Source organism: Anas platyrhynchos, chromosome 16 (assembly GCF_047663525.1).
Source record: "Anas platyrhynchos isolate ZD024472 breed Pekin duck chromosome 16, IASCAAS_PekinDuck_T2T, whole genome shotgun sequence".
Lineage (NCBI taxonomy): Eukaryota > Metazoa > Chordata > Aves > Anseriformes > Anatidae > Anas > Anas platyrhynchos.
In genome coordinates, this window is record NC_092602.1 from 9657308 (window position 1) to 9681766 (window position 24459).

The 24459-nt window shown below is 35.7% G+C and overlaps 2 protein-coding genes across 4 annotated transcripts in view; one reads left to right on the forward strand and one right to left on the reverse strand.

Moving 5' to 3' along the window:
• Nucleotides 1-24459, forward strand: part of PI4KA (phosphatidylinositol 4-kinase alpha) — a 60028-nt gene that overhangs the window by 6273 nt on the left and 29296 nt on the right. Inside the window, exons 8-19 of one of the 2 annotated variants that reach the window (XM_027469922.3) lie at nucleotides 1766-1914; nucleotides 2485-2550; nucleotides 3396-3492; nucleotides 3790-3981; nucleotides 4758-4858; nucleotides 5550-5679; nucleotides 7153-7285; nucleotides 7964-8059; nucleotides 8522-8705; nucleotides 9389-9492; nucleotides 10195-10363; nucleotides 13109-13159. In XM_027469922.3, coding sequence (XP_027325723.1) covers nucleotides 1766-1914; nucleotides 2485-2550; nucleotides 3396-3492; nucleotides 3790-3981; nucleotides 4758-4858; nucleotides 5550-5679; nucleotides 7153-7285; nucleotides 7964-8059; nucleotides 8522-8705; nucleotides 9389-9492; nucleotides 10195-10363; nucleotides 13109-13159 — 1472 coding nt within the window. The remainder of the gene's footprint in view (nucleotides 1-1765; nucleotides 1915-2484; nucleotides 2551-3395; nucleotides 3493-3789; nucleotides 3982-4757; nucleotides 4859-5549; nucleotides 5680-7152; nucleotides 7286-7963; nucleotides 8060-8521; nucleotides 8706-9388; nucleotides 9493-10194; nucleotides 10364-13108; nucleotides 13160-24459) is intronic. The other variant, XM_072024254.1, reaches the window with a different exon arrangement.
• SERPIND1 (serpin family D member 1) lies at nucleotides 14914-24447 on the reverse strand. 2 transcript variants are annotated; one of them, XM_005021164.6, is made up of 5 exons: nucleotides 24290-24447; nucleotides 21517-22404; nucleotides 17912-18185; nucleotides 16873-17017; nucleotides 14914-16477 (listed from the first exon to the last, which is right to left on the reverse strand). In XM_005021164.6, the coding sequence occupies exons 2-5, from the start codon at nucleotides 22370-22372 to the stop codon at nucleotides 16286-16288; spliced, it is 1467 nt and encodes a 488-aa protein (XP_005021221.1). In that variant the 5' UTR covers nucleotides 22373-22404; nucleotides 24290-24447; the 3' UTR covers nucleotides 14914-16285. The 2 variants fall into 2 exon arrangements, with proteins under 2 accessions (XP_005021221.1, XP_005021222.1); XM_005021165.6 differs by having other exon boundaries at nucleotides 21517-22388; nucleotides 24290-24438.

Below are 24459 nucleotides of genomic sequence, written 5' to 3' on the forward strand. Positions count from 1 at the left end.
TGAATAATGTGTGATTCCTTTATTTTTATTTCTCTTTACAGAAAATTGAGAACCAAAATCCTTTTGACCTCTTTCTCTACATTCTCGGATTCTTACAGTAATTCTAAGGCACATGCCTGCTAGATTTCTGAAAAACTGCAGTGTGAAGATGGCAGGAAGTAGTCGTCATTAATACTACTGATCTCCAGGGTCAGTTGTTTCTGGCAGGCTTCTGAGAGACATGATTTCCCCGTGCTAGGCAGTGCCTCATACTGAAGAGCTTAATTTGACTAAGCCAAAAATATTTGGGCAGATTAGACTGAGTAACTTTCAGAAACAAGTGTTAATGCCATTCTTCACTAAACAAGGAAATTGATGGACTAGTGTCTAGAATGTACCACAAAGGTCTCAAAATTCTGGGATTCTAAAACAACAGCTCCATTTGAAGTAAATTTGGTACGGGTCACTGTTTAAGGACCTAGTAATTTGCTGAAGTGAAAAATACTAAAGGAGACACAGAAGTTGTCTCTTAACCACTGGGTTTTGGTACAGCTCCAGCTTTGAGTTTTTGTGCTGTGACACGTAGAAGCAGTGCTTGAAAATAAACCATATTTGCACAAGTTCAGTGGCAAACTGATTCTGCATCTGAGGTGTCTTTGGTTTTGTCTGGACCTCTGAAGTCTTTAATAGTTTGGATGTTCTTGGTTTCTGTGTTCATTCTGTCTCTGAAACCCTGGTTTAAGATGATTTCTCCCACACTACATCTTCTGTCTTCTTCATGTTACTATTTGTAGAGGAATCTGTCTTCCTTCCTCGTATCATGGGATGCAGGGTAATTCATCATAAGTGGATAAGTAAGAAAAATAAGCTATCCTCTGTCTACTCTTTTGAACCAACCTGTTCACATCTTCAGCTTTAGGTTCTTGAAGTTTTGAGTGTTAAAAAACAACCAAACAAAAAAAAACAAACATCAGGTTAAAGAGGCAATAGCAAAATGCAAAGCATAATTAAAGCCTGGAGGCAAGCCTTATATTTTTCTTTGTAGTATAGTCTGTGATAATCATCATATTTAGAAAATAAGGCTAATGGTCTTGTTTTTTTTTTCTGGCTAAGTGTTTAGGGGAAAAAAAAAAAGACTGATTTTTTATTGTTGGTAGTAAACAGTGCTGCTTGAAAGTCTACTAGTTGCAAGAACACTACTTTAGCACAGGCAGCTAAGTACTTTAAAAAGGCAAAGTTGTAAGTTCTAAATAGCAAGCAGTACCCAAAGCAGTACGATTTACAAGTTATTTGCGTAATATTTGAATCTGAAAAAATTATTTTGTCTTTATCTTCAAACTCCAATAATGAATTGGCGCTTCTAAAATTAAAGCTATACTCCATGTTCATTCGCTCTAAGATAAGGAAAAATCTCACAAGAGAGCCTGTTTTTTGTATCTCTGCTCAATACTAAAATGGCATTTACAGAAATAATTTCAGGTAAAGGGACATCAGTAGTATGGTAAGAGTTGTTGTCAGCAGTGCCTGTGACATGAACACAGGCTAAAATCAATTCCTCACACAGGATTGTTGCTATTTGATGAAGAAATATGTTTTTCATTGTAGTTTTGTCTTGATTTGCCAGTAGATTAGCTGAATTGAGCCTCTTGATAACTTGTCAGTTAAAGACTGCGCCCATGTTGGAAATAACTCTTTACTGATGATTAAACATTGCCATTAAACAAAATCTATGTATCCTTTCTCTCCCCCAATTTTTTTTCTCATACTTCTTTATTTTTTTGATCAGGTTCATATCTTCCTGATGGGAGTGCACTGGATCCTGATTATTACTTCACGACGATCAGCTCCAGCTTTTCAGTTTCTCCTCTCTTTAATGGCATTAACAATAAAGAGTTTAACATCCCACTGGAAATGCTTCGCCAGCTTTTGAACATGGTATGTGATAGATTACTATGAAGGTTGCAGCAATTTCCATACTAGAGAAAGATGCAGTTTATTTAAGCTTTTATAAGTGCAAACAAAAAGATTGTGTTTATCGTTCAAGCTTTTTGTAATGTTATTTTATGGCATTTAACATCACGTTTCAATAGTATTCCTGAAATGCAAAGTTGAGATGTGAAGTTGGAATACCAAATAAGTTTGTCAGGTTCTTTCTTCTGGTGTGTCTCAGACCATGTGGTACTTGTGTACTGACAGTTGCTGAAGTAGATTGTTTTTTTGCTGTGCGAATAAGACCCTCTTCCAGAAGAGTGTTGTTGCTGTGAATTCATGCTGAGTGGTAGAGGCTACTGGCCCTGGCTGCTTCATGCACCAGCTATTTTGGAATATTGCACAGAGGCTGAAAAATATTATATCTTGTTGCAACTAAAAATTCTTGTAGCATTAATTTCGTCTGACGCTTTGCAGTAGTGATGGGCGTTTGTCTTTGCACATGCAAAATGGTATCATCTTTCTATCTAGAGTCATGAATATAAAATGTTCTTTTTTCTTTTTTCCCCTCTGTAGGTAAAACAGATTGTTGGGGATTCTCTGCTAAAGACTTTAGATGCAGTTGTAGCTGAAGTTGCAGAGGTACGTTCTTAAAATCTCTTTCTCTTGAATGTTTTGTCTTAATACTTTTAAATTAGCTTTCTTTCATTTTTTTAAAGCTAGCCCTGGGCTGTGTTAAAATGAGGAGAGAGAATATTTTTCACTAACAAAAAAGGAAATCATTATTTTCTTTTAATTATTCAGCTAACTGAGCTCTGTTACCCTACTAAATTACAGCATTGGTTGCCCAAACTGGTTTGCTGTAGGCTCAGAATGTAGAATTGTTGCTTATTTCATTACACTATTGTCTTTTTTCATGTAGTTAAAATGTGGTGTGTGTTTGTTTTGTCTTTTCTCTCCTTTTTATGGCTTGGAAATCACTGCTGCTCTTGTAGGTATCATTTCAAGAAATGTCATAGCATTACAGTTCTTGGACCTTCAGTTTTAGAGGTGGCATACGTGTTCCTGTACCACATATTATGGAGTTAGTCCCATTTTGTTGGAGGTGTAAAGCTGTCATAAAAGGAGTTCAGTTGTGTGGGAGTACAAGTGCTGTTCTCTCCAGCCATCTTTCAAATTCTGCCATATTTGAAATGCAGGCCTAAGTGGAGACAGCTTCAGTTACTCCTTTGCTGTCTCAGTAAAATGATCAATTTGTTTTTTATGTATTATTATTAGAATACTGAGAACATGTATGAGCTTTTCAAATCAAAAGACTGACTGAATTGTATTTAATGGTGGTTGTAAAGTTGTTAAAGTGCTTGTACTTGTCTTTCTGTTCACATTGTGGGGTAAAACAATTGTGACTTGAATGAGAAGATTTATTTATCCATGTTATGGGAAACGTTGCACTTTTAATCTGGATGGTTGTTTGTTTTCTCTTGCAGACGGGTGCTAATACAGATCTCTATTATAAAACATTCAGTGATCCTCTTTATCTTGCGCAGTTTAAAATGCTGAGAGACACATTATACTATATGAAAGGTATAGAATTTATTTATTTATTTTGCCATGTAATTTCTGATGTATTTTGAGATGTTTCCATGTAAAGGTGCTATGGAAATAGAGAAAAAAAAATTTATGACACCACTGAAATGATTAACAGATGGCATTTTAATTGTCTGATTACTGGTGAACTTTGCTACAATATTTATCTTTTTAGGTAGGGCATAAACTTCATGAAATTATTCATGACATGGCAATTAATTTCACATGTGCTTTCGTTCTGATACACTATCTCCCTTTCTTCTATTATAATGCTATTTCTTTTTATTTCTTTAGATCTTCCCACTTCATTTGTGAAGGAAATCCATGATTTTGTGCTTGAACAATTCAATACCAGTCAAGCAGAACTTCAGAAAATCCTTCATGATGTTGACCGACTGCACAATGAGCTGAGTCCTCTAAAACTGCGTTGTCAGGCTAATGCTGCCTGTGTGGATCTCATGGTGTGGGCTGTGAAAGATGAGCAAGGTGAAAAATGCTTTTCTGTCTCTGGAATGTCTGATTTATATTTAACTCGTAGGAATACTTACAAGCTGTTTGAAAGCTCAGAGAAATATAAATAAATTTTAGTTGAATACTTTTAGTTATTAGAATACACAACTTAAACTTCATCCAAGAAGTTAAACTTAAACTTCATCCAAGAAGTTAATGAATAAGTTGGCCAGGTAGACATCTCTTTATAGAACTGAAATCAGAAACTTCCTATTGGCTCATTTAGAAGGGACAGTACAATTGCTGAGTTTTGCTCTTTATTTTCTAGTTTGTTTTATGTTTTCAATTACTGCTTTTCATGTCTTAAAAGTTTCTTAGTGATTCATTAAAGGAAATGTTTTTCTTCATTGCTATCAGTATTGGTAAACTCTTTCCTCACTTTTTCTCTGTTTTCTTTCTGTGTTACTCTTAAACATCTTCTGAGTAAATGTAGCATTTTTTTCCTTTGACCCTTGCAAAAATTCCTCTGTCAGATGTGAAGTACCCTCAAAATCAATTTTAAGTACTGCCATTCTTTCCATCATAGTGTTTGACAGGGCTGGTTAGTGCAGATGCTAAGATTTTATGTTAACACCAACATAACCTTTTTCTTTTTTAGAAAAAGTATTAAATCTCTTTGAGGAATTGTAGTACAAAGGGAGTGAAGCTGATAAATTTTCTTAATGCTTTAGGCATTCCAATGACATTGAGTTGTGTGTGGCCTAATAAATCTGACAAGCTTACTTTGTTGTTGTTGTGTTTTTGGTATTAAGGTGCAGAAAACCTGTGCATCAAGTTATCAGAGAAGCTGCAGTCAAAAACTTCCAGCAAAGTCATCATTGCTCATTTGCCACTGCTAATTTGCTGTTTGCAGGTCTGTCTTTACTATATTTGACATGACTGTATTGGGGAGGGAGTTGCAGGTTGCTGGAAGAGCATTTTATATCTCCTGTTTGTATTACTTTACATCAATGTGTTCTTCTTTGGATTTTAAAGATTTGGTCTTGAAAGTAGATCTGCATAAGAGTAATGCTATCAAAATGTACTTAGCTCAGCTTGTTCTTGAAGAATTATATTGATGAATGTTTTTAACCTGTATTTCATTTCTGAAATACTTAGTTTTATAGCTTATTACATAAACAGCTAAGCTGGGACTGGCAGATCACTGGCATTGAAGACTAAAACTTGGTTATTCTAATTTTCGTCGTCTTGTTGGACGCAGTCTTACAGATGTGGTACTTTGTGAAATTAGGATAGTAAGTTATCAGGATTCTGTACACATTGGAACTTGTCCAGTAACTTTATTTTTAGATTGTGAAATTCATTTAATATATTTCCTGTGAAATTAACTGTGAAGAAAACAGCAAGGCTTGAGTAGCATGCCAAATGCTAGGATAATCTAAAAGAATTAGAGGCTTAAATGTCTTCAGTCTTATACTAAATATTGAATCCCTCAGGACTATCTTTGTTTTTGGTGCAAAGCTTACAGTTGAATATAGCAGCACAGTTTTTATTTCAAATGATATATGCTATATAATGATTTTTTTTTCCTGTTTTGCTTTTAGGGTCTAGGTCGTTTATGTGAGAGGTTCCCTGTTGTGGTTCATTCTGTCAATCCATCTTTGAGAGACTTCCTTGTGATACCTTCCCCAGTGCTTGTGAAGCTTTACAAGTATCATAGCCAGTATCACACAGGTAACTGAGGGATGGTGTTGTGTTCCAAAGGATATGATAATGATCATTTCACAACTTTTGTGGCTTTTTGATGCTTTTAGATGTTCTGTGATGATGGATCTGTAGGGGAAGAATGGAGATGAATTTGATTTTTAGAGTGGAGAGGAGGAATAATGCAAATCAAGGTAGAAGTATATCTGTGTGCTGGCAGTGTACGTAGAGCTATGTTTCATTCTAGGAGCAATATTGCTGTGCTTGTATGCTGAAACTGTGATAGGAGAAAAGTGCTTGAGATAAGACTAAGTGAGATCACCAGCAATTGTGGTGTGATGCTGCGTTATCAAAGGTTGTATTATGTGTGTCTTACGACAAATTTACTGGCAATGTCAGCTTATTTAGCTTTAAGTAGAACTAACCTATGCTTTTCTAGTTCCAGAAAAGCATGTGCTTTTTCCAGCAGGGAGTTGAAATAGTATCCCATTGTGTAGACTGTGCAGCATGTGTTGATAAGCAGAGAATGGTTACTTTCAGTTTGCAGGTTGAATATTAGATCTGTATTAGCATGATTCCAGGATAGAGTGGATGAAAAAGTTCGCTTTTTTGGTTTCTTTGCTTTATAAGGCAAATCCGAAGTGGGTGAGGAAACGGGTGGCTGCACTTTGGTACCTTTTGGCCACTCTTAGTGGGTCAGCATCTGTGTGTAGAAGGGTGTGCTTACATGCACAATGGGGTGAGCAAGTGTTATGAATCAACTTCGTAATCTTTAAAAATGCAAGCCTTTTAAGGCTTGCTTTCTGTCCAAAGTTAATCTTGGAAAAAGTGGCTATCAATATACTGTTCTGTTTTTATTTTGTGACTGCAGTTTGCCATGGAAAATGTTGGTTTTCCTGACTCGACAGCCTTGTAGAATCTTCTTGCTCAGGACAGCAAAGACAGAAGGGTGGCATTAAAATTCTGCAAGAAAATTTTGTTAATGATGACCAACATAGAGTAGAATTTTCTGCGCAATATGAATGAAAGATAATGAGTAGATAGGATATGTGTGATTCAATGTGTTTAGGAGAGGCTTCATAATTTTAAACTATTCAATCTCTATTATAGTTATGGCTCAAATTTTAAAACAGAGTTCTTCAGCCCTCTGCCTGTTTTGGTGGCACCCAGTGATTCTTTTGTTATTGTTTTTGAATTTTATTATTGAGCTGTGATTTCCCAAAAGAAAGTGTTCCATGTAAATCACTTCCTAATGCAAAAACAATATCATAATGCTAAGGCAGAATAGATAAAAATGAAAACCGGAGGTGACTAAATTTAGGAATTATGGTATTAAGTGTTACCTCACAAAAGTACTGACAACATAAGCAATTTCAAAGTTCTTCAGCTCAACTGTAAAGTATCCTCTTTTGCATTTGCCAGATATAGCTCTGCCTGTGTACTCTCAACTTGGGGGGGGGGGAACCTTTTGAAGGTGCTCATTTCTGTACTCTGTATTCTTAGTAGGTGGTAATGACATCAAGATTAGTGTAACCAATGAACATTCGGAGTCCACTCTAAACGTAATGCCTGGCAAGAAAAGTCAACCATCCATGTATGAACAGCTCCGGGACATTGCCATAGACAATATCTGCAGGTAAGAGGTGTGTGGTAACAGAGGAGGCTTGCACCATTTTGGAATATATGTTCTGTTTCTCTAGCAGAAAAGTGTTGTGACCATTTAGAAGGTGCTGCTCTGTGTTATAAAGGCTTTTTGCCCTTTTCGTTTTGTGACCTTGTTTTTCTTCAGATGATCCCTTGGTTTTATGTCCTAGTCTTAAAATACTCATTTAGTTAAATTGTTTTGTTTAATTGTTTTGCTTCCCACATAGGCAATTCATGCTAGTCACATTTTGGTACACAGCAGGTTGGTTTTTTTTTTGTAATGATTATTCTTCCCTTCTAGACAGCTGCACAGAGCTATAGGGAAGACAAATAGTTGGTGACTAGAGGCAAGGAGTTAAGGCTGCTAAAGGAATGGATTCTAAACTTGACTTACTGCATATTTACTATTTACTACATATTTTACTATTTACTACTTACTGCATCTTTACTGTTGCTGGAAGAAGCAGCAGTAGAAACTTCAGTGATCTTTTTAAATACATCTGTGATGTTCTAGGCAATTGGTTCTTAGACTTCAGTGTAAATTCTTTTTCCTTATACTTGGTGTGCATTTACAGTTGTACAACGTGAAGTGTTTAATTGATGTGATTCTATTGTGTTGTTTTTTTTCCTTTGGCTGTTTTAGCGTGTTCTCTGTTCATTGTTATTCCAGGTGCTTGAAAGCTGGCTTGACGATAGATTCAGTGATTGTTGAGGCATTTCTTGCCAGTTTGTCTAACCGTCTGTACATCTCACAGGAGAGTGATAAGTAAGTTGTTAATTGTGAAAACTCATTTTCCTTCACTCTGAACATGAAGCTTATTCTAAAACTTAATTACTGACAGCATTATTTCAGAATTAAATATCACTGAGATCGGTGAGGGGAAGTCCTACCGTAGCTGGCCAGACTGTGTCTTAATATTTTGCAGATCACATATACTTCTTTCCACTGTTGTTTACAGAGCAGTTTGCATGCAGATTAGTGTGAGTTTCTTAGGCAGTGCGCTTGTGGGTTCTGGTTTCTATTTTGTTTTGCTTTTTTCTTTTTGCCTATGCATGTACCTCTCTAATTCTAAGTAGATGGGTGTGTAGAGGGGTAATAGCAAAGTTCAGTGATGCTTAAATTTAGTTCATGAACTGTTTCTTACATGAAATGTACTGTACTTCGAGGTCCTGTTAACTGTTGTACAGATAAATGTGTTGCTTTGGGTTTTTTGTTTGTTTTTAACAGGGAAGCTCATTTGATTCCTGACCATACAATTCGTGCTCTAGGGCACATTGCAGTGGCACTGAGGGACACCCCTAAAATGATGGAACCCATCCTACAGATCTTACAGCAGAAGTTCTGCCAGCCGCCTTCTAACCTTGATGTACTTATCATTGACCAGCTGGGCTGCTTGGTCATCACTGGAAATGTAAGGAAAGAACTGTCCAAGAGATTTCCAATTCATGACTTTTTTCCCTTTAGTTAAAAAGGAAGTCTGTATTTGCGTATCTTTTTGTTCACACTCATACAATCCTTGTCTCAGTGACATCAGAAAATAAAAGCTAATTAATAATGTGTAAAATCTGTCCCCCGTGAAGAAGATTAGTCCCCACAGAAAATAATAAAAGTTTAGAAAACCAACCCCATGTTTTCAAAAGTTAAATAATTCCTAAACCTGGTCTGTATGTCCAAAAGATGCACGTTATTTTTTTTTTTTTTGTATCAGTAATCAGCTTAGAAGTCTTCTAGGTCCATATATTTAAAAGTAGAAGTTGCCTTGAATAATGCAAACATTGACTCTTCCTTTTCCAAATGTAATTTGTTTTTCTGAGCAAGCAATTAAGAATTGCCAGAACTCAGAAACCTGGAGAAAAAAATGGGTGGGGAAAAAAAAAAAGGAGTTAAAGAAATGAATAAACCTTGTAAAATCCAAGCAGCTGAAAGCACTAATGAAAGCACTTCCACTGCATGGTCTTTGGAAGCTGAAAATCAAGCTCAGGGTATGAATAGATAGCTAAAGAACTTCGTAACAATTTATTTACAGGGTCATTCTTCAGTGAAATAGTATTCAATAAACTCTACTTAGCGTGTGTTTGTTTTTTTTTTTCACAGCAATATATTTACCAGGAGGTGTGGAATCTATTTCAGCAAATCAGCGTTAAAGCAAGCTCAGTTGTGTACTCTGCCACAAAGGATTATAAGGATCATGGATACAGGTAAGATTTATCCATACACTTAAGGGGCACAGCTATTATACTGAATATTCTTTATTCTACATCATGGATTTTTCAGTCTCTTCCTTCAGTGCAGGTTTTCAAATGATGTTGTCAATAATGCTGTTCTTTACTTAGTAAGTGAAGTATAATTTTAACAGGGACTGAAGCATAAAGATAATCACTGACTTCATTGGTAGTTGGGCTAAACTGGGTATATTTTAATACAGTATTTGAGTAATTATTAGGACTATTCCTGTCACTGTTTTTGCATACTCTGACCCAGTGTGATCCCAGCTTTAATAACTACTGATACTAGTTCTGAATCTTCTGCTCAAGACCTTTCCCATTCCAGAAACACAGCCATTTGCTGTTCTTCTGTCTGTATCCATACCTGATACAGGAAGGTAATTTCCTCTTGGCAATGACAACATCATTCACAGGCAAAGTTGACAACTAATTTTTTACTTAAATATTGATTGCAGTAAAAATTCAGTTATTGATAAAAATGATTTACCAGTACTCATAGAAACAAAAAAGTTCAGAGAGGAATTAAAAAAAAAAAAAAAAAAAAAAAAAAAAAAAAAAAACTGATGTCAGCAGCCCTGCTAAAAGCATTGCTGATCAGCATTACTAAGAAAGGACTGAAGGTAGGAATGCTTCTGTTGAGGAGTTGCTTGATCATCGTTTTGTTTTCTTTCTCAGGCACTGTTCCTTAGCTGTCATTAATGCCCTAGCCAACATCGCCGCTAACATTCAAGGAGAACACCTTGTGGATGAACTGCTGATGAATTTGCTGGAACTCTTCGTTCAGCTTGGGCTAGAAGGAAAGAGAGCTAGTGAGAGAGCAAGTGAAAAAGGACCAGCTCTGAAAGTAAGATATTAACTGTTTTTTGGTTTTAATTGCATGCAGCTTTATGTTTACATACATGGTATTACTAAGCATAGTCTATATCCTTTTTTGAATCAAAACCAAATGTTTGTACACTTTTCAAAAAAACCTTATATACTTAATGGAAATCTCCCCTGACTTGTAAGGGTGCTTTATTTAGGGAGCAAGTTTATTCAAAAAGCTTGCCTAAGAATGACAAGACTTGTCTCTTTGATGAATTTGTATGATAGGAATACTTTGCAGAAGGTTACATTTATGCACCTTTGCTTTAAGGTAGAGTTCTTTCTGAATGTGTTTTTTTTAATTGTCATTTGTAAAATTTAACATGTACTGGCCTGTAAAAGTCAATGAGAAGGTCAGAAAGAGAAATGTATTTAAATGCCAGTTGAATTTTTACAAGAGCAGTTTTTATGCAGTTGCTTTATGCAGTTAGAGTTCTGCTTTTTTATTATTGAAGACTTTCACCTCACTTCATACTAGTTTTTATTCCTATTTCAGTACAGTATCTGGAATTCTTGATACGCTTCTTCTATTTAAGAAGCGTATAACAGTCTCAGCATTTCCCACAGTACTTTCCTCTCTTATTTACTCTAAAATATGCTCATAAACATGCTGCTAACCTTGACTTCTGCAGTTGAGTTCTACCTTATCATTTGAAAAGCAAAATGTGGTTGATTCCTACTCATCGAAAATGAGATCTTTCCTCCCTAGCATTCAAATACAGTAACTTCTTGGCATTCTACGCTGTTCCTTATCATAGCTTTAAAAATCTCATGGTGTTTGATAGTGCTTTTTTTTTTTTTTTTTTTTTTTTGAGATGTGCTTTGAGAGCAGTTCCCTGCTATGATGTCTGCCTTTTGGTTAAGGCAGACAGGTAACATTTCCTTTTGAAACACACACATTGTCCTAGCAGTAAAAGGAATCTAAGATCTATGTGTTTGCTTTTTGTTTTTCCTCCTACATGTTGTTTGTATCAGTGCTCTCATCTTTGCAAGATGAGGAATGGGCTGTCTATACATCCAAACTCTAGTGATTCATGAGTTTTCAGTAAAGGAAAAATTACACATCATCATGTGGAATCAATGCTTTAGAAAGCTGTGCAGGTCTTGATTGCTTTTCTTCTTTTGACTGTTATCTAGCAAGACAGTATTTGAGCTTTATGATTAGTTTCGAAGGTCTTAAATGGAGTTTTTTCGATAAACACTTGAAAGTAAATGCCACTTGTCTGTGCAGTCTATTACTGTAGTACTCTGTATTTAGTTGCATTCACTGCTGGTATTTTTGAGAATATCCCACAGACAAAGTGCGAATTAATTGGCGTACTTGAGACCTGCTCCTGACTTATGCCACTAAATGTGCATTCTCTTTGTTTTAATGGAACGTATTTATGGTCATTCATATCTGTGGGATCTCAAAATACACATTTCTCACCTGTGAGTTGCATTGACCTGCATTTTAGTTCCCCTTTTTTCCCTGTGAAGGTCAGGGAAGAGATGAATTCCACTTGAGTTTATTGATGCTTTTACTTGAGTCTCAAAAACAAGCACAGTGGGCCAAATGTTTTTCTGTTCAAATAATTGTTCCTTACATTTATATGGCTATTTATGGACTCAATATATTTCAAGTGTTAAAAGATAGTACTGACTTAAGTTGGAAATTATTATTTAAAGTGATGTTAGTATTATCTACATACTCCACTTAAGTATAATATTTGCTCATAAAATTTCACCAATAACAAATTTGAAACACTTTTTTTTAAATTTTTGACCTCTTCCACACTCCCTTCTGTGCATGCTACACTGTAATAGTATTAAGTTCTTTCTTTTATCCCTTTATGGAATGGGTGAACTGTTGGTGAATCCCTCAGAAAAGAATGTTTGCTTTAAAGGTAGACTGCATTTAATCAGGGATGCCGACTCTGCTTTTACAAAGGAACTAAGATATGTACAGAATTTGCTTTCCATGAAGTTTATGTTGGAAAACATCTCTGCACAGCTGTTACAGATTCTTTTACTACAGATAAGCAAGCTAAAATGGTGAAACGGATTGTAAATATTACACTAAAATGATACTTTTAAATTAGGTTCCACCCTCTCCCTTTACAGGGATGTTGTCATACTGTTATCATTTTAAATTGCTATGGGAGACAAACTGCTGCTCTGACTTAAGGTTATCTGCAAATGGAAAAATGTCACTGATTTAGCCTGAATTTTGAGCTAGGAGGCAGTGTTTCTTTATTTTGAAGATACTGAGAGTAGTTTTTACTAGAACACTCTTTATTCGATGTAGAGTAAAAGTTATGAAAGAAATTCTGAGGACTAGATTACTTATTTTTTGGGAAGAATTGAAGTTGGTAAGATATTGTACATGCTGTGCTCCAAAACAAAGGCTTTTTTTTTTCTTTGTTGGTTGTCAGTTTTCCCATGTCCTCTGCCACTTTCATATGGAATTAAATTGGCTTGCCAGCAATTAAAATGCTTCAGTGGCATTCCATATATTTGTTTTAAACCAGATCTTCCAGCCATGTGGAAGTGGCTTTTATGAGGGAAAGGATTTTTTTTCTATTGCTAGCAGTTAACATAAATGTCTATTGAGTAGCCCAGGCATGGAAGAAATTGCATCCATTTGCAGACAGTAGGAATTTTTAATGCTTGAAATGTTACCTACCAAGTAATTTAGAAATGCTTTTGTAGATATATTGATGATAACTTCCCTTTTCTTTTCCAGGCCTCCAGTAGTGCAGGGAATCTTGGTGTGCTTATTCCTGTCATTGCTGTGGTGAGTATCCAATGGTTGGTAGTTACAAACAGAATAGTTTTGTTGTTGTGTATCGAATACGAGTGCTACTGCAGAGTCAAATGGTTTGATTAACAAATAGTGTAGAAGTAAGCGTTCAAGATATAGTAGTGTAGTAGTACTGTTTATCTTTCATGATTCACAGTTAAATTGTTGCTTGTCCTGAATTCAGGAGATTAATGAACTAAATAATACCACAAGGCATATTTCTTTGAATAATCTTCAGTGTGCAGTGCATAATAAATGGCACATACCTGAAGAAAAAGTGGCCTAAGAACAATGAAAAACAAAACTTAATAGAAACAGAGTTAAAAATAAAACTTAGTTTGGCAGCACAGAGAATTCTGCTTCTTAAAAAAATGATTGAGAAAGGAAGAAGAAGAGTGAAAAGTATTGTGTATCTCCTGAAACTTGAACTGGCTATCATGCTAAAGGCTTTTAAGGAAATGTGGAAGGACGCTGGCCATTCTATGGTCATTTGTTCTGATGTTTATCTGCTTTTGGTCTTGGATGATGACTTCTTCTGTGGTCTACACATTTTTTATTATTTTAAATAAAATGTAACTACTAATCCAGTCAAAAATGATGTGTGACCTTTATACATTGCCCAGCTGAAAACTTGATTATGTCCAAGTTTGGGTTCCCAAGTCAGTAGGACTAGTCATCTAACTCTAACAGTTTCTACAGAACAATCATGTCTAGAAGATCCATAGACAAACTCACTGGAGGAGAAAAAACATCAGATCACTTTGTCCCCTTCTGAAGCTTTATTCTTCTGTGGCTTTTTTTTCTGCACAGCTAGTGGGACAAGAAGGGACAATATATTACATACTTGCAGTAAGCATGCCTATTTGTAGCTTGCTCGACATCCATTAGCAAGAATAAAAAAACATTAATTTCATACTCTTCGCTCACAAACCTCATTACTGAAGCTTTTCAAAGAGCAGAGCCTTAAATTAGCACTGAAGACTGCAGAACCATTCCTTTCCTTCCCACATCTTTCATCTGTTTCCAACATAAGCTCTTGGCAAATTCACCAACACTCATAAGGATCCAGGAGTATATTTATAAGTGTCTCAGATTACTGTTATTCAGTAGCTGCCCAGTTTTTGAATAAACTAGCTGATCCTGTGTTGAGAGATATTCTAGCGGTGGTATTTTTGAGTTGCAGTGAAGCTAGTGGTAATATCCCTGATTAGAGTGCAAGATCGTTCCTTGTGTATTTAAAAAAAATATTAAATGTTAGAGACATTAACATAAAAGTTATGGAAATAGTTTTCTGTTTCAAATTTTTATTGATGATGCATCTGTTCTGAATAGCTGGTGATAACTATTTTTCTTAACCGATGTGACCTTTAAATAGTCAGATAGTGCCAGAATCTGAAGCAAGAGTTAATGGTTACATTATGGTTGTTGAGGCAAATATTTGACTTTCTTGCACAATATATGAAGATCATGAGTTTCGAGCAGTAGCTGATTTGCTTTTCTGCTTGACCTCTTTACCTTGAATAGTTCTGGTTACTTGGGTCCCCCCCAAAAAAATCCATCTCATTTAATCTTTGATATACTAATTAAATTTGCAACATGAAAATGTCATCTTTTGAATATCCTGTTCTTTTTTTAATTTAGATAAAACAATGAGTACATGAATGATAATGATTTTTCTTGTGAAACTTCAATATTGAAAATTATGTCTGCCATATGGACTTATGAGTAAGAATAGTATAAGCTAGGAATAGAGAAGGATTTGAACTTTTTATTAGATGTTAACTCTTCGTCATTGTGTCATTTAATACCAATCTTTCTTTGGCTGTCATGTTTAAATGGCTTTGTGTATGGGACAAATAATTGTAGTACATGCAAAATTACAAGTAGAAGTAAAATCAGTAAGTTGAATTTAATATTGAAAAATACCTTTTTAAGAGAATTCTTACTCCTTTAACTGTTGGTTGATAGCGTTTTGTATTTTTGCTAACACAAGACTTTTATAATACAAATATATTTAGAGTGATACAGTATTTGACACTGCAAATAAAAAAGTCACTGGTTTATGAGGCACATCTTTTAGAAGTTATGATACAATGGAAGATATAAGAGGTGAGTATGTTCATGGACTTCAATAACTCACATGTGAAGTCTAACTCTGTCCCTTGCACCACATTGGTAGTAATACACTATGGAATGCAGTGGAATTTTTGAAATGGAATTTTTGCTTTTTCAGACGTGAAACAAGCTTGTATACAGCATGCATATTGCTACCAGCATGAGTCAGAAAGTTTACAGTCTTAGTGCAGGCCTTGCAAGGATTTGTCCATTGAATGGCGTGTGGAGAGTGCATTTGAATTCTTAACAAACATTGAAATTGCTGGAAATCACTTTTTGTAGAGAGGATTAGGTTTCCCTAGCTGCTTTCAATATATAAGGTATTCTAAGGTATTACCTGGTTGGCCTAACCCTGAAATTGCTTCTACTGATGAGTGCTGGAGAACTGTATCAAAATCATTGAAGTTAGGATAGGGAAAAGTAGAGGATCCATTATTATTTAATTCTTCCAATACATTTTTATCTCCTCTTAATTGATACATTGGTCCATAAAGTTTATGTTCTATGGCAGTCTGCTGATTGTTAAATGATGCAAGCAAAAGCAAAAATGCAGGCACCTACTCTAAATAGCGTTAGGTTATATAAAATACCCAGGAGAGACAGGTTTCTAATGTCAGTTGGGTATTTAGGATTTCTCTATTCCTATTTATTATAAACAGGTGCCCTAGCACAAATTTAGAGCTGAACTTCAAAAACCCAGTTAGTCTAAAATTTTATTGATTACATTTTATACAGTGAAGTAGAACACAAAGTATAAGTGACTTTGTGGTAATTTTTTAACACACTTGTTTTATATATGGCACTAACCACTGCAGACAAATCATCTACTATTATGAGTCCATTCATGTGAAACTATTTCTAGGCACTTATATATATATATATTTGTATACCAATGTTTTTTGTATCAACTAATATGACAAAGAAAATTGCCTTTTATGATACTGCTATATTAATGCATAATTATACAGCCTGTGTATGAAAGCATGTTGGAGGTCTTCTCTGCTTTTAAGACTTGGCAGGGTTGGCAACTCTACCCATGAACAGGAGGCAACTGGTACGATGTTCATAGATGAGAAACAAAAAGGGGCGATCAACGATAAAGCGAATCTGAGTAGACAGAGGCATGAAACCAACGTTGGTTATTGCTCCAGCCTCTGTGCCTTCCTCATTCACAGTTATTGTGCCTTGGTGATTGAACTGTGAAAAATAAAATAAAGCAAGATTTATTCAGTATTCTCAAATGTTCTCACAGCCTTCCCCCTGCCCGCCAACCCATGTCCAGCATGTGGCTCCCTTGTGACAATCCTGCTGGCAGCCCCTGGGGGCAGTAATCCTTTGGTTTTGGGTTCTAGGTAGACTGACTGACCAACCACAACATTGCCAGTAATTTAACATGTAATCAAACATATTCCTCTTTTTGTAAACAGACAATAAGGGCATGCAGAGAAACCCACATCCCTCCAATATCCTCCAGGAAAGACTATAAAACAGTATTTTAGCTTATTAATCTGAATAACTTTTACTGCATTGCTTTGTTTTTGGATGATAAAGCTTAATCATAAAGGAAATGAAAACAGGAGAGGAATAAATACCCTGTCAATGGTGACTTTCTCATCTGATATACCAGAGTAGTCGCCTTTTTCATCGAATAGTTCTTCTATTCCCATGGATTTCAGAAAACCAATCAAGTTGTAGCTCTTCTCCAGCTTAAATTTAGGCAGAACCACTTCTCTTGTTCTAATAAAAAAGAAAATTAAAAAAATAATTAAGGAGATGTGTATCTGTATATCTCCTCTGCTTTACTTTTTTAAACTTTCCAGCAAGTAGGGCACAAATATACAGGAACTTGTACTATACTTTTACTATCAAAACTTGGGAATCACTAATTTTAAGCTGTGTTCTTTAAATTAATTCCTGTCCCCAAACTGTTAATTTGTCAATGCATTATTTAATTTATGATGCTTTACTTTGGTTGTGTGCATAGTACATGATTGGGTGTGCTTGAACTGACAAATTTTCTGTAGTACTCAGGTGGGGATTTGTCATTTCTGTACAACAGAAATAGGTTGACCAATTGCATAACACATCAGAACGGCTCTTATCTTTTTCTCAAGACAGAGGAGAGACTACTGTCTAGTCTGTCCTACAGCCTGCCTTGGGCAAGATAATTTTTTACCGGAGAGAGAATTGTAGTCTGCATAGTTGACTACTGAATGTGTGACTTCACATGACTTGTTGAAATGAATACTGCTGAAGCGAGTGCAGGCTGTTTTCCATATAATCCAGATTATCCTCCATGAATAATCTTATTATTAGACCCTATTTCCTCATTTTCTGTGTAAACTTTAAAGAAAACAAAGTTCTTACTGATAAATCTATAAGATTAAATGCTTAGAAGCAAGAATGTCAGAGCTCCATTAGAATTTCTTTACCACCACTGCCCTTGATTTCTGAACAGCCTTTTTTGAGGCTTGATTTTTTTTTTTTTATTCAGTAAATCCATCTTTTTTTCTGGAAGCTCAGTGTTTTTAATCAAAATATCATGTGTTATCTTCTATGCTAATTACCATTCCCAATATGATCAAGAAAGTATATTAAGACTTTAAACACGGTGTAATTTTCAGCAGATACCTGTTTGTCATGCTTTTCTGCCATTTTTCCACCACTTGAGGGGTTATCTGTTTTTCTAGGGCTTTCATGCCAGAGAGCTTGTGAGGAAGTACGATCAGCATACTGATATTACCCACAAACGGGAGCTGGATCACACCACAATCTAGGTCAGGGTCTGCAGCAGCCAGGAAGTTCCCTTTAGTCTGCATCATAGGAACCTTTATTGTTTGCTTATCATTCAGTCGGAAACTTCTTTTGGTTGTCATTTCCACTGGAAACTTATTCTCCCATGTTCCTGTTAATACAGTGCAGAAGACAGATAAACAAAAAGCCCCAGGACCTTATTTAGAAAAATATTCCCAGAATAACAACATATATTAAACTTCCTTTCATGTGAATTTGGATTCGCTGAAAGAGATTAATTTTAATTAAGCTGGAATAAGAAGACAAGTTTTAAAACAGCTTTAAAGTTTCTGACTTTTTAACTTACTTGTCTTATTTGAATGGTCTGAATTACAAAAGGAGGTAAACACAAACTGGAGATCCTAAATGGCTTCATGTGTTCTCCTTTTCCTTACAACAAATCTAGAAATTACAAAATATAAACATGCAAAATAGTTGACAGGGCTCACACCTAGCAGAGCAACAGCCACAGCTCTGTGTTCTGAGAGATCTGCTACTTGAAAGCAGTACTGCAGTGGACTGCCTCAAGCATGGTCTTGGTGCATCAGAGCTAGGTAATAGCCAATTTCAGCATTATGCTGAAGGTATTACTTGGACTTAACTTCATCTATGCTAATCAATGTACCATGTTAAGACCTCCTGAAGAGTTTAGGTGTTGATTGCCCAGTTCTGTGCTGGAGTTTGATTTGATTTTAGCACATTTGCATGTTATCTGGCAGGTTTATTCCCAAAGAATGCGATTCACCATGTTTTGCAGCTGAGAAAGAGTGATTCAAACCCTGATGGTAAAGATACATGAAGATTCTTTAGGCATCTCCAGTTATTTATTGACTGTGAAAACTGAATGGGAGAAGAAAACACAACACTTCTTCAAAGCAAATTGCTATTGATCTTTTCAGAACAGTATCTCTGGAACAACATCCCTCTTTCTTAATGGGCAAAACTAGAATTTCACAGAGGAAATAAGGCTGTTGGTATTTCCTATTTAAACTCTAGACCATAGGTCACCATTGGCAAGTAAATGGGTGAGGAGTGTGGCTGCTGCAATGTGGAGAGACTACAAATTTAACTTCAATCTAACCTTCTAAAAAGTTGCATGTGATTCTGAGGCCTTTAATCTGACTAATCTAAACTGACTGTGAAGTAACAAAATTAAAAACAACAAAAATCCACATAAATCCAACTTTCATTATATTTTCTTGATGTGTCTAGTCTATGAGAAGCAATAGAAGAAAATGCAGAGAAACAAAAGAAGCAAATGCTTCTTTCTCAGAGAAGCAGTTTAGAACCTGTTAAAATTTTTCAGTTATCAAAAGCTTTTTCAGCGATCAAAAGCTTTAGCCATGGTCTGTCATGGCTAAAATAACCAGCTTCTACTTAATAGGAAGCTCATTTAAGTCCTTGCAAACTGGAGAATAGATCTCAGGTAGATGTGGGATGGATATCAACGCAGGCTAAAGCTTACTTCTAACCAAGACTAAATACCCTCCAATGAATTCTTGTTTGTATTTAGCATAAAAGGAGCCTAAGACTTGATGGTGTCTGCCAACTATACTGTTACTCAATATTTCATGTGTTGAACATCTCTCTGTACCTGAGAATACTCACAGGTTTCTTAGCTCTGAGGGCTCATCACAGGTTCTCTGTAGTGACACTATCAGTGTAAATGTTGTAAATGGAAAGATATGGACAAAAATTAGTATGTCTTTAAGGAGTGGTGGGGACACTAAGAACACCAGGAGCAGAACCTGCTTTTGAAAAGTTGTTTGAATTAAAGTGGAATTACCGGGAGATGTAAGAATGGGAGATACCGATATAGAATACATGTTTTCTGATTTTGAGGGTTAGAAATGATAGCCTTCAGCAGCAGACACTTAGGTAGTTTGGAGTAACAGGACTTCATAAAGGAAAGAAAAAGCCAAAAGTCTTTTTGGTCTTGATGACTTGAGAGTTTAAATTCTAAAGCTGTTTAACTTTTTTTTTTTTTTTTTTTTGAGATAGTGCAAGCATTTATTGATTTCAAAGTATGTATTCTAAAATAGGAAGTATTTTAAATATGACCAAATCAGGAAAAAATAATTCATCTGTTGCACATTGTGTAATGGTCTAATTGACAGTAAAGACACGCCTTTATTATGACAAGGTATTATCGTTGGAGATGTACTTAAGGATACAAATATGTTGATTTTGGATGGCGCTTCAAAATAGGGTATCATTGGATCTTGAGCTAATGACAGCTCCAGAACTTTTAATGAGAGAAGTAGCATTGCTCAAGGAAGTCACGCCTTGCAAGTGAGTGAAAAAGGTAATGTTTTGTAAACTTGGAGGAACACTGTTGCAAAATCAAATGCTGACAATGCAGATCGCAAGAATGACCTTAAGCATCTGTTTCCTGGAAGCAGGGACATAAATAGGAGAAGGAAGCTCCCTTTATAAGTTATGGAAAGCAGTATGTTGTACTTCCAAACACTGCTATCTGATTATGGTGATCTCTCTTTTCTTACTGATGTCTTGCTTTATCTGATTTTATTTTATACAGGCAGTAACAGATTTTGGTTTTGTCCTCAGTTCTTTCACTTGCACTTCCCAGATTTTGCTCATTTCATACTGTTTAAAAAATGTTAAAAAACAAAACAAAACAAACAACAAAAAAACTTTCAACCTGAGGGAGATAACCAATGTTAAAAACCTCACTTCAGACTGCAAAATAAAATGAAAAGAGATTGAAAGTAAGAATTTTTAGTAACAATATATTTATAGTACAAGTATTTCAAGCCTATTTAACTGTTCAGCCTACAGTGGAACATGTAGGAGCCTATAGCTGCAAGCTGCAGGCAGTCCATGCGGAATTACTGAAGTAGTGAATGTAGTTTTAATTTTAGAAGAATAATGTTTTGATTATTGTCTTCAGTCCCCTGCATTGACTTGTTGACAAGGATCACACCTTGATCATATAAAAATACATAAAGCTGAAATTCTATAGTTATTGCTGTGAATCCTGAATACTTCATAAACATTGTGTGTTATAATTGAAATCACCCTTTACAATTTCAGCGAAGCCAGCAGGACTGAATCTGACCATTAACTTGCACATAAAGTACTGCTTCACCATCTGAGACTCCCATGAAGTCCATGCTTTCTGAGGTCGTTACACATTCATGCTATTTTTTAGTCTCAGTTTTAGACTATAAGCTTTTAGGAGTAATAAGTGTTTTTGTCCCTGTACAATACCCACTAACTTCAGGGCATGACTAGAACATCAGAGTACTACGGAAACATGCAAATTTTGGGTTAATAATAGAGATTCTTCTTAATGAGGGAATCAATAGGCTATTTTGAACTGTAGAGTAGATTGAAGTTTAGTCTGGAGTTTCTATTAAAGTATACAGTGAAGTGCAAAGTAAGAAAATCCACAGCTAAAAACTGAAATATCAGATACTTACCTTTAAAGTAAAGACAGTTAAGAATCATCATCAGTGTTGTAGGGTTTACATTCACAAGAGCTTCCTTTATTAATCCTTTGGTCAGCTTCAGGATGCGTTCATTGGTTTTAGTTATGAAGGTAGGATCTGAAAAATCAGCTGGTTGGGCATCAGCAAAGTAGTATGTTTTCATATCATTTCTGAAATCATTCAGAATAGAAAAGTCCTTCTGAATATAAAGATCATTGACAGACCTCAGAGTATAACCAAAATTGCGCCTGAAGAGCCGATGAGTGAGTTTGCGGAAGAGATTATGAACAGTCATGAGCTCGTATTTGGTGCTTGCATTAATGAAGTCTTCAAAACCAAGAACTGATAATACTTCCTGCTGAGTTTGACCCTTCAGACCCAGGGAAATCATAGCCATTGCAGTAGAAATACCAACAGGAGCCATGAGAATATTATCTGAAGAGTTGGCTTTGTCTGCCATACTCCGATAAAGGTTGAAGCCAAAGTTTGCGTTAAGGATATTAAGGCGCTGGATTCTGGTTTTGCCATGGAAAAGTTCAAGGATATTTCCTTGCTGAATTTCAGAAACAATGTACGGAGCAGCGTCAATAATGTCACTGTAGTCATCTTCACCCAGTATCTTGTCAAGATCTAGATAGTCCTCTTCCTCCTCTTCTTCAGGAATCAAGTCATTAGTGATGGTGTTTTCTCTGTGGAACTCCAGTGGTAAGTTTGGCATATCGTAGCTCACGTTTTCATTTGGATGTGCATCTTTGAGGCTTTCAAAATGCTCACTGAAGTCCTTGATTCCACAAAATGTGGAGGTTATGATGACAGCAAAGGCAAGCAAATGAAACAGGAACTTCATTCTGGCAGGTCACAATCTGAAAGACAACAGAGCTGAGAAAGCATAGGGTAATTGAATTTTCATTGTCTCTTCACTAATTTTAGGTCTACAATGAATTCGGTTAGAGCGGAAAGTCTGTAGTTACTTTATTCAGCAGCAATTTTTTTAGTGGGACAGAGCGTAATTAGATGGATAAATCGGTTTTACTGGTAATCATTTTTGCTTGCATAATGCCTCCACCCTGCCAAATGAATGGTTGAACTTCTCCCACAGAAGCAGTTGTTATTGACATATTTCAGTGGTAACAAACTCATTGCCTAAAATGCACTGGACTTTTTATATATAAACCACTAACACTTAAAGTATTTACTAACTGTGTTACTAATGTGTGCTAAAAATATGAGGTGAAGATAAGCTGAAAGATTTGAGCTTGGCAGGAGGAGGGACTAGGCATCCACTGAAGGAGCATACCAAAAGGCTGAGATGTGTTGAAGAATTTGCAAAACAGACGTTGCATAGCTACAGCAAAAAAAAATGAGAATTTTATGGGAGTATTTTTGGATGAGTGAAGCTGAAATTTGATGGAATAAAGGAGATCAGGGGATGTAGCAGCAAATCTGGGAAAAGGCATTTATTTGTACTAAATATTGTTAGTGGGGCTGTGCTGTGTGAAGTGTTAGGCATAAATGTACATACTGGCGTGCTCATCATCTTACTCAGGTTTTACTCCATGGTCACGTACACTTTCTGCAGCTGTGATATATGCATCTGTCACTTTTGTTTGGATTATCTTGATTCTGCTTTTTATTTAGTTTCAGTTTACTTTTTGTGTAGCACTGCAAAATACATAGTGCTGTTTTCTTTATGAAAAGCACTTCACTGCTTCTTCCAAAGGGAAACTTGATCTCTTCTTCATCTATTATCGGAATGCTTTTTTTCTTTGTGATTTTAAGATCAAAATCTAGTCTTAGATACATAAAATTTGAAGAGAATTCATAAGCCTTACTCATCTGTCAAACACTAAAAAGAGGTGGGTCTGAGAGACTTTTCACCATAATACTGGCTTGCAATAACTATAGTGATCTCAGATATGAAAAAGTGCAATTTCTTTCTGTGCCTGTCAAAAGACTAAAATAAAAATGTTTAATAACTATGTCAACTGAGACTGTAAAATGGGTGAGCGAATACTAGGATCTTGATTTTTGATCGCACTTTAGAAGGTTGGTGACTGTATAAAGTTTATCTCTTTTGATAGTACTTGTTCTGAGTTGTGTGGTTTTTTTTTGTTTTTTTTTTTAAGTATTTTGATCTAGGGAAAAAAAACACTCAATACGATAAAAACAAAAAATTACTAATATGTTTAAGATGTTTTGTGAATTAGCAAATAGTCCAAAGAGCTATTCTGTGGAAGTAAAATACATAGATAGACATCTGGAAATCACTGCTTGTGTCAAATATTTTCAAACATGTTGTAGGAGGACTGAAGTAACTGAGCTAAAACTTTAATAAGCTCTCCCCTCAAGCTAATAAGCCTGAAATCTTAAAACTATTCAAGATGATTATCCCATATCAAAAATGAATTGTTTTACAATGATGAAGAATCACTGGAAGGTACATTTGAAAAGGTTTTATGTTGTGGCTGAAGGTCTCAACTCAATAGCACTCGTTTCTTCATAAATTCATTAATTTTTTTTCCCCGCCCCCAGAAGTCAGGCCCTTTGGGCTGAGATTCTCTGTCCAGTAACCACTGGTAAATGTTTTCTGCTTTTGTCATGTAAGAGTTTGCTGTCTGTAGTTCCCAACATTACATTCTAATCTTCACCAAAATTTAATTATCCTTCAGCTCCACAACGCAGGCAAAGCATTCCCGCTCTCTGCAATATTTATATATTTGTGTTAGATCTACCGAAAATAACAGAAGATGTAAATGAAGCTTACCTTTAAGCCACTGTACGGAAAGGATGTGTTGAATAGCTCAAGTGAGGGGAATAGCAGGGTTTAAATCTGAACTTTGACGCTAGTTTTTTTGTCTATCTCCCAAAGTAAACATTCTCTAAACCAAACACTGCTAAACTTACTTCGTCAGCCAAAATCCCTCCCTTGCTTAG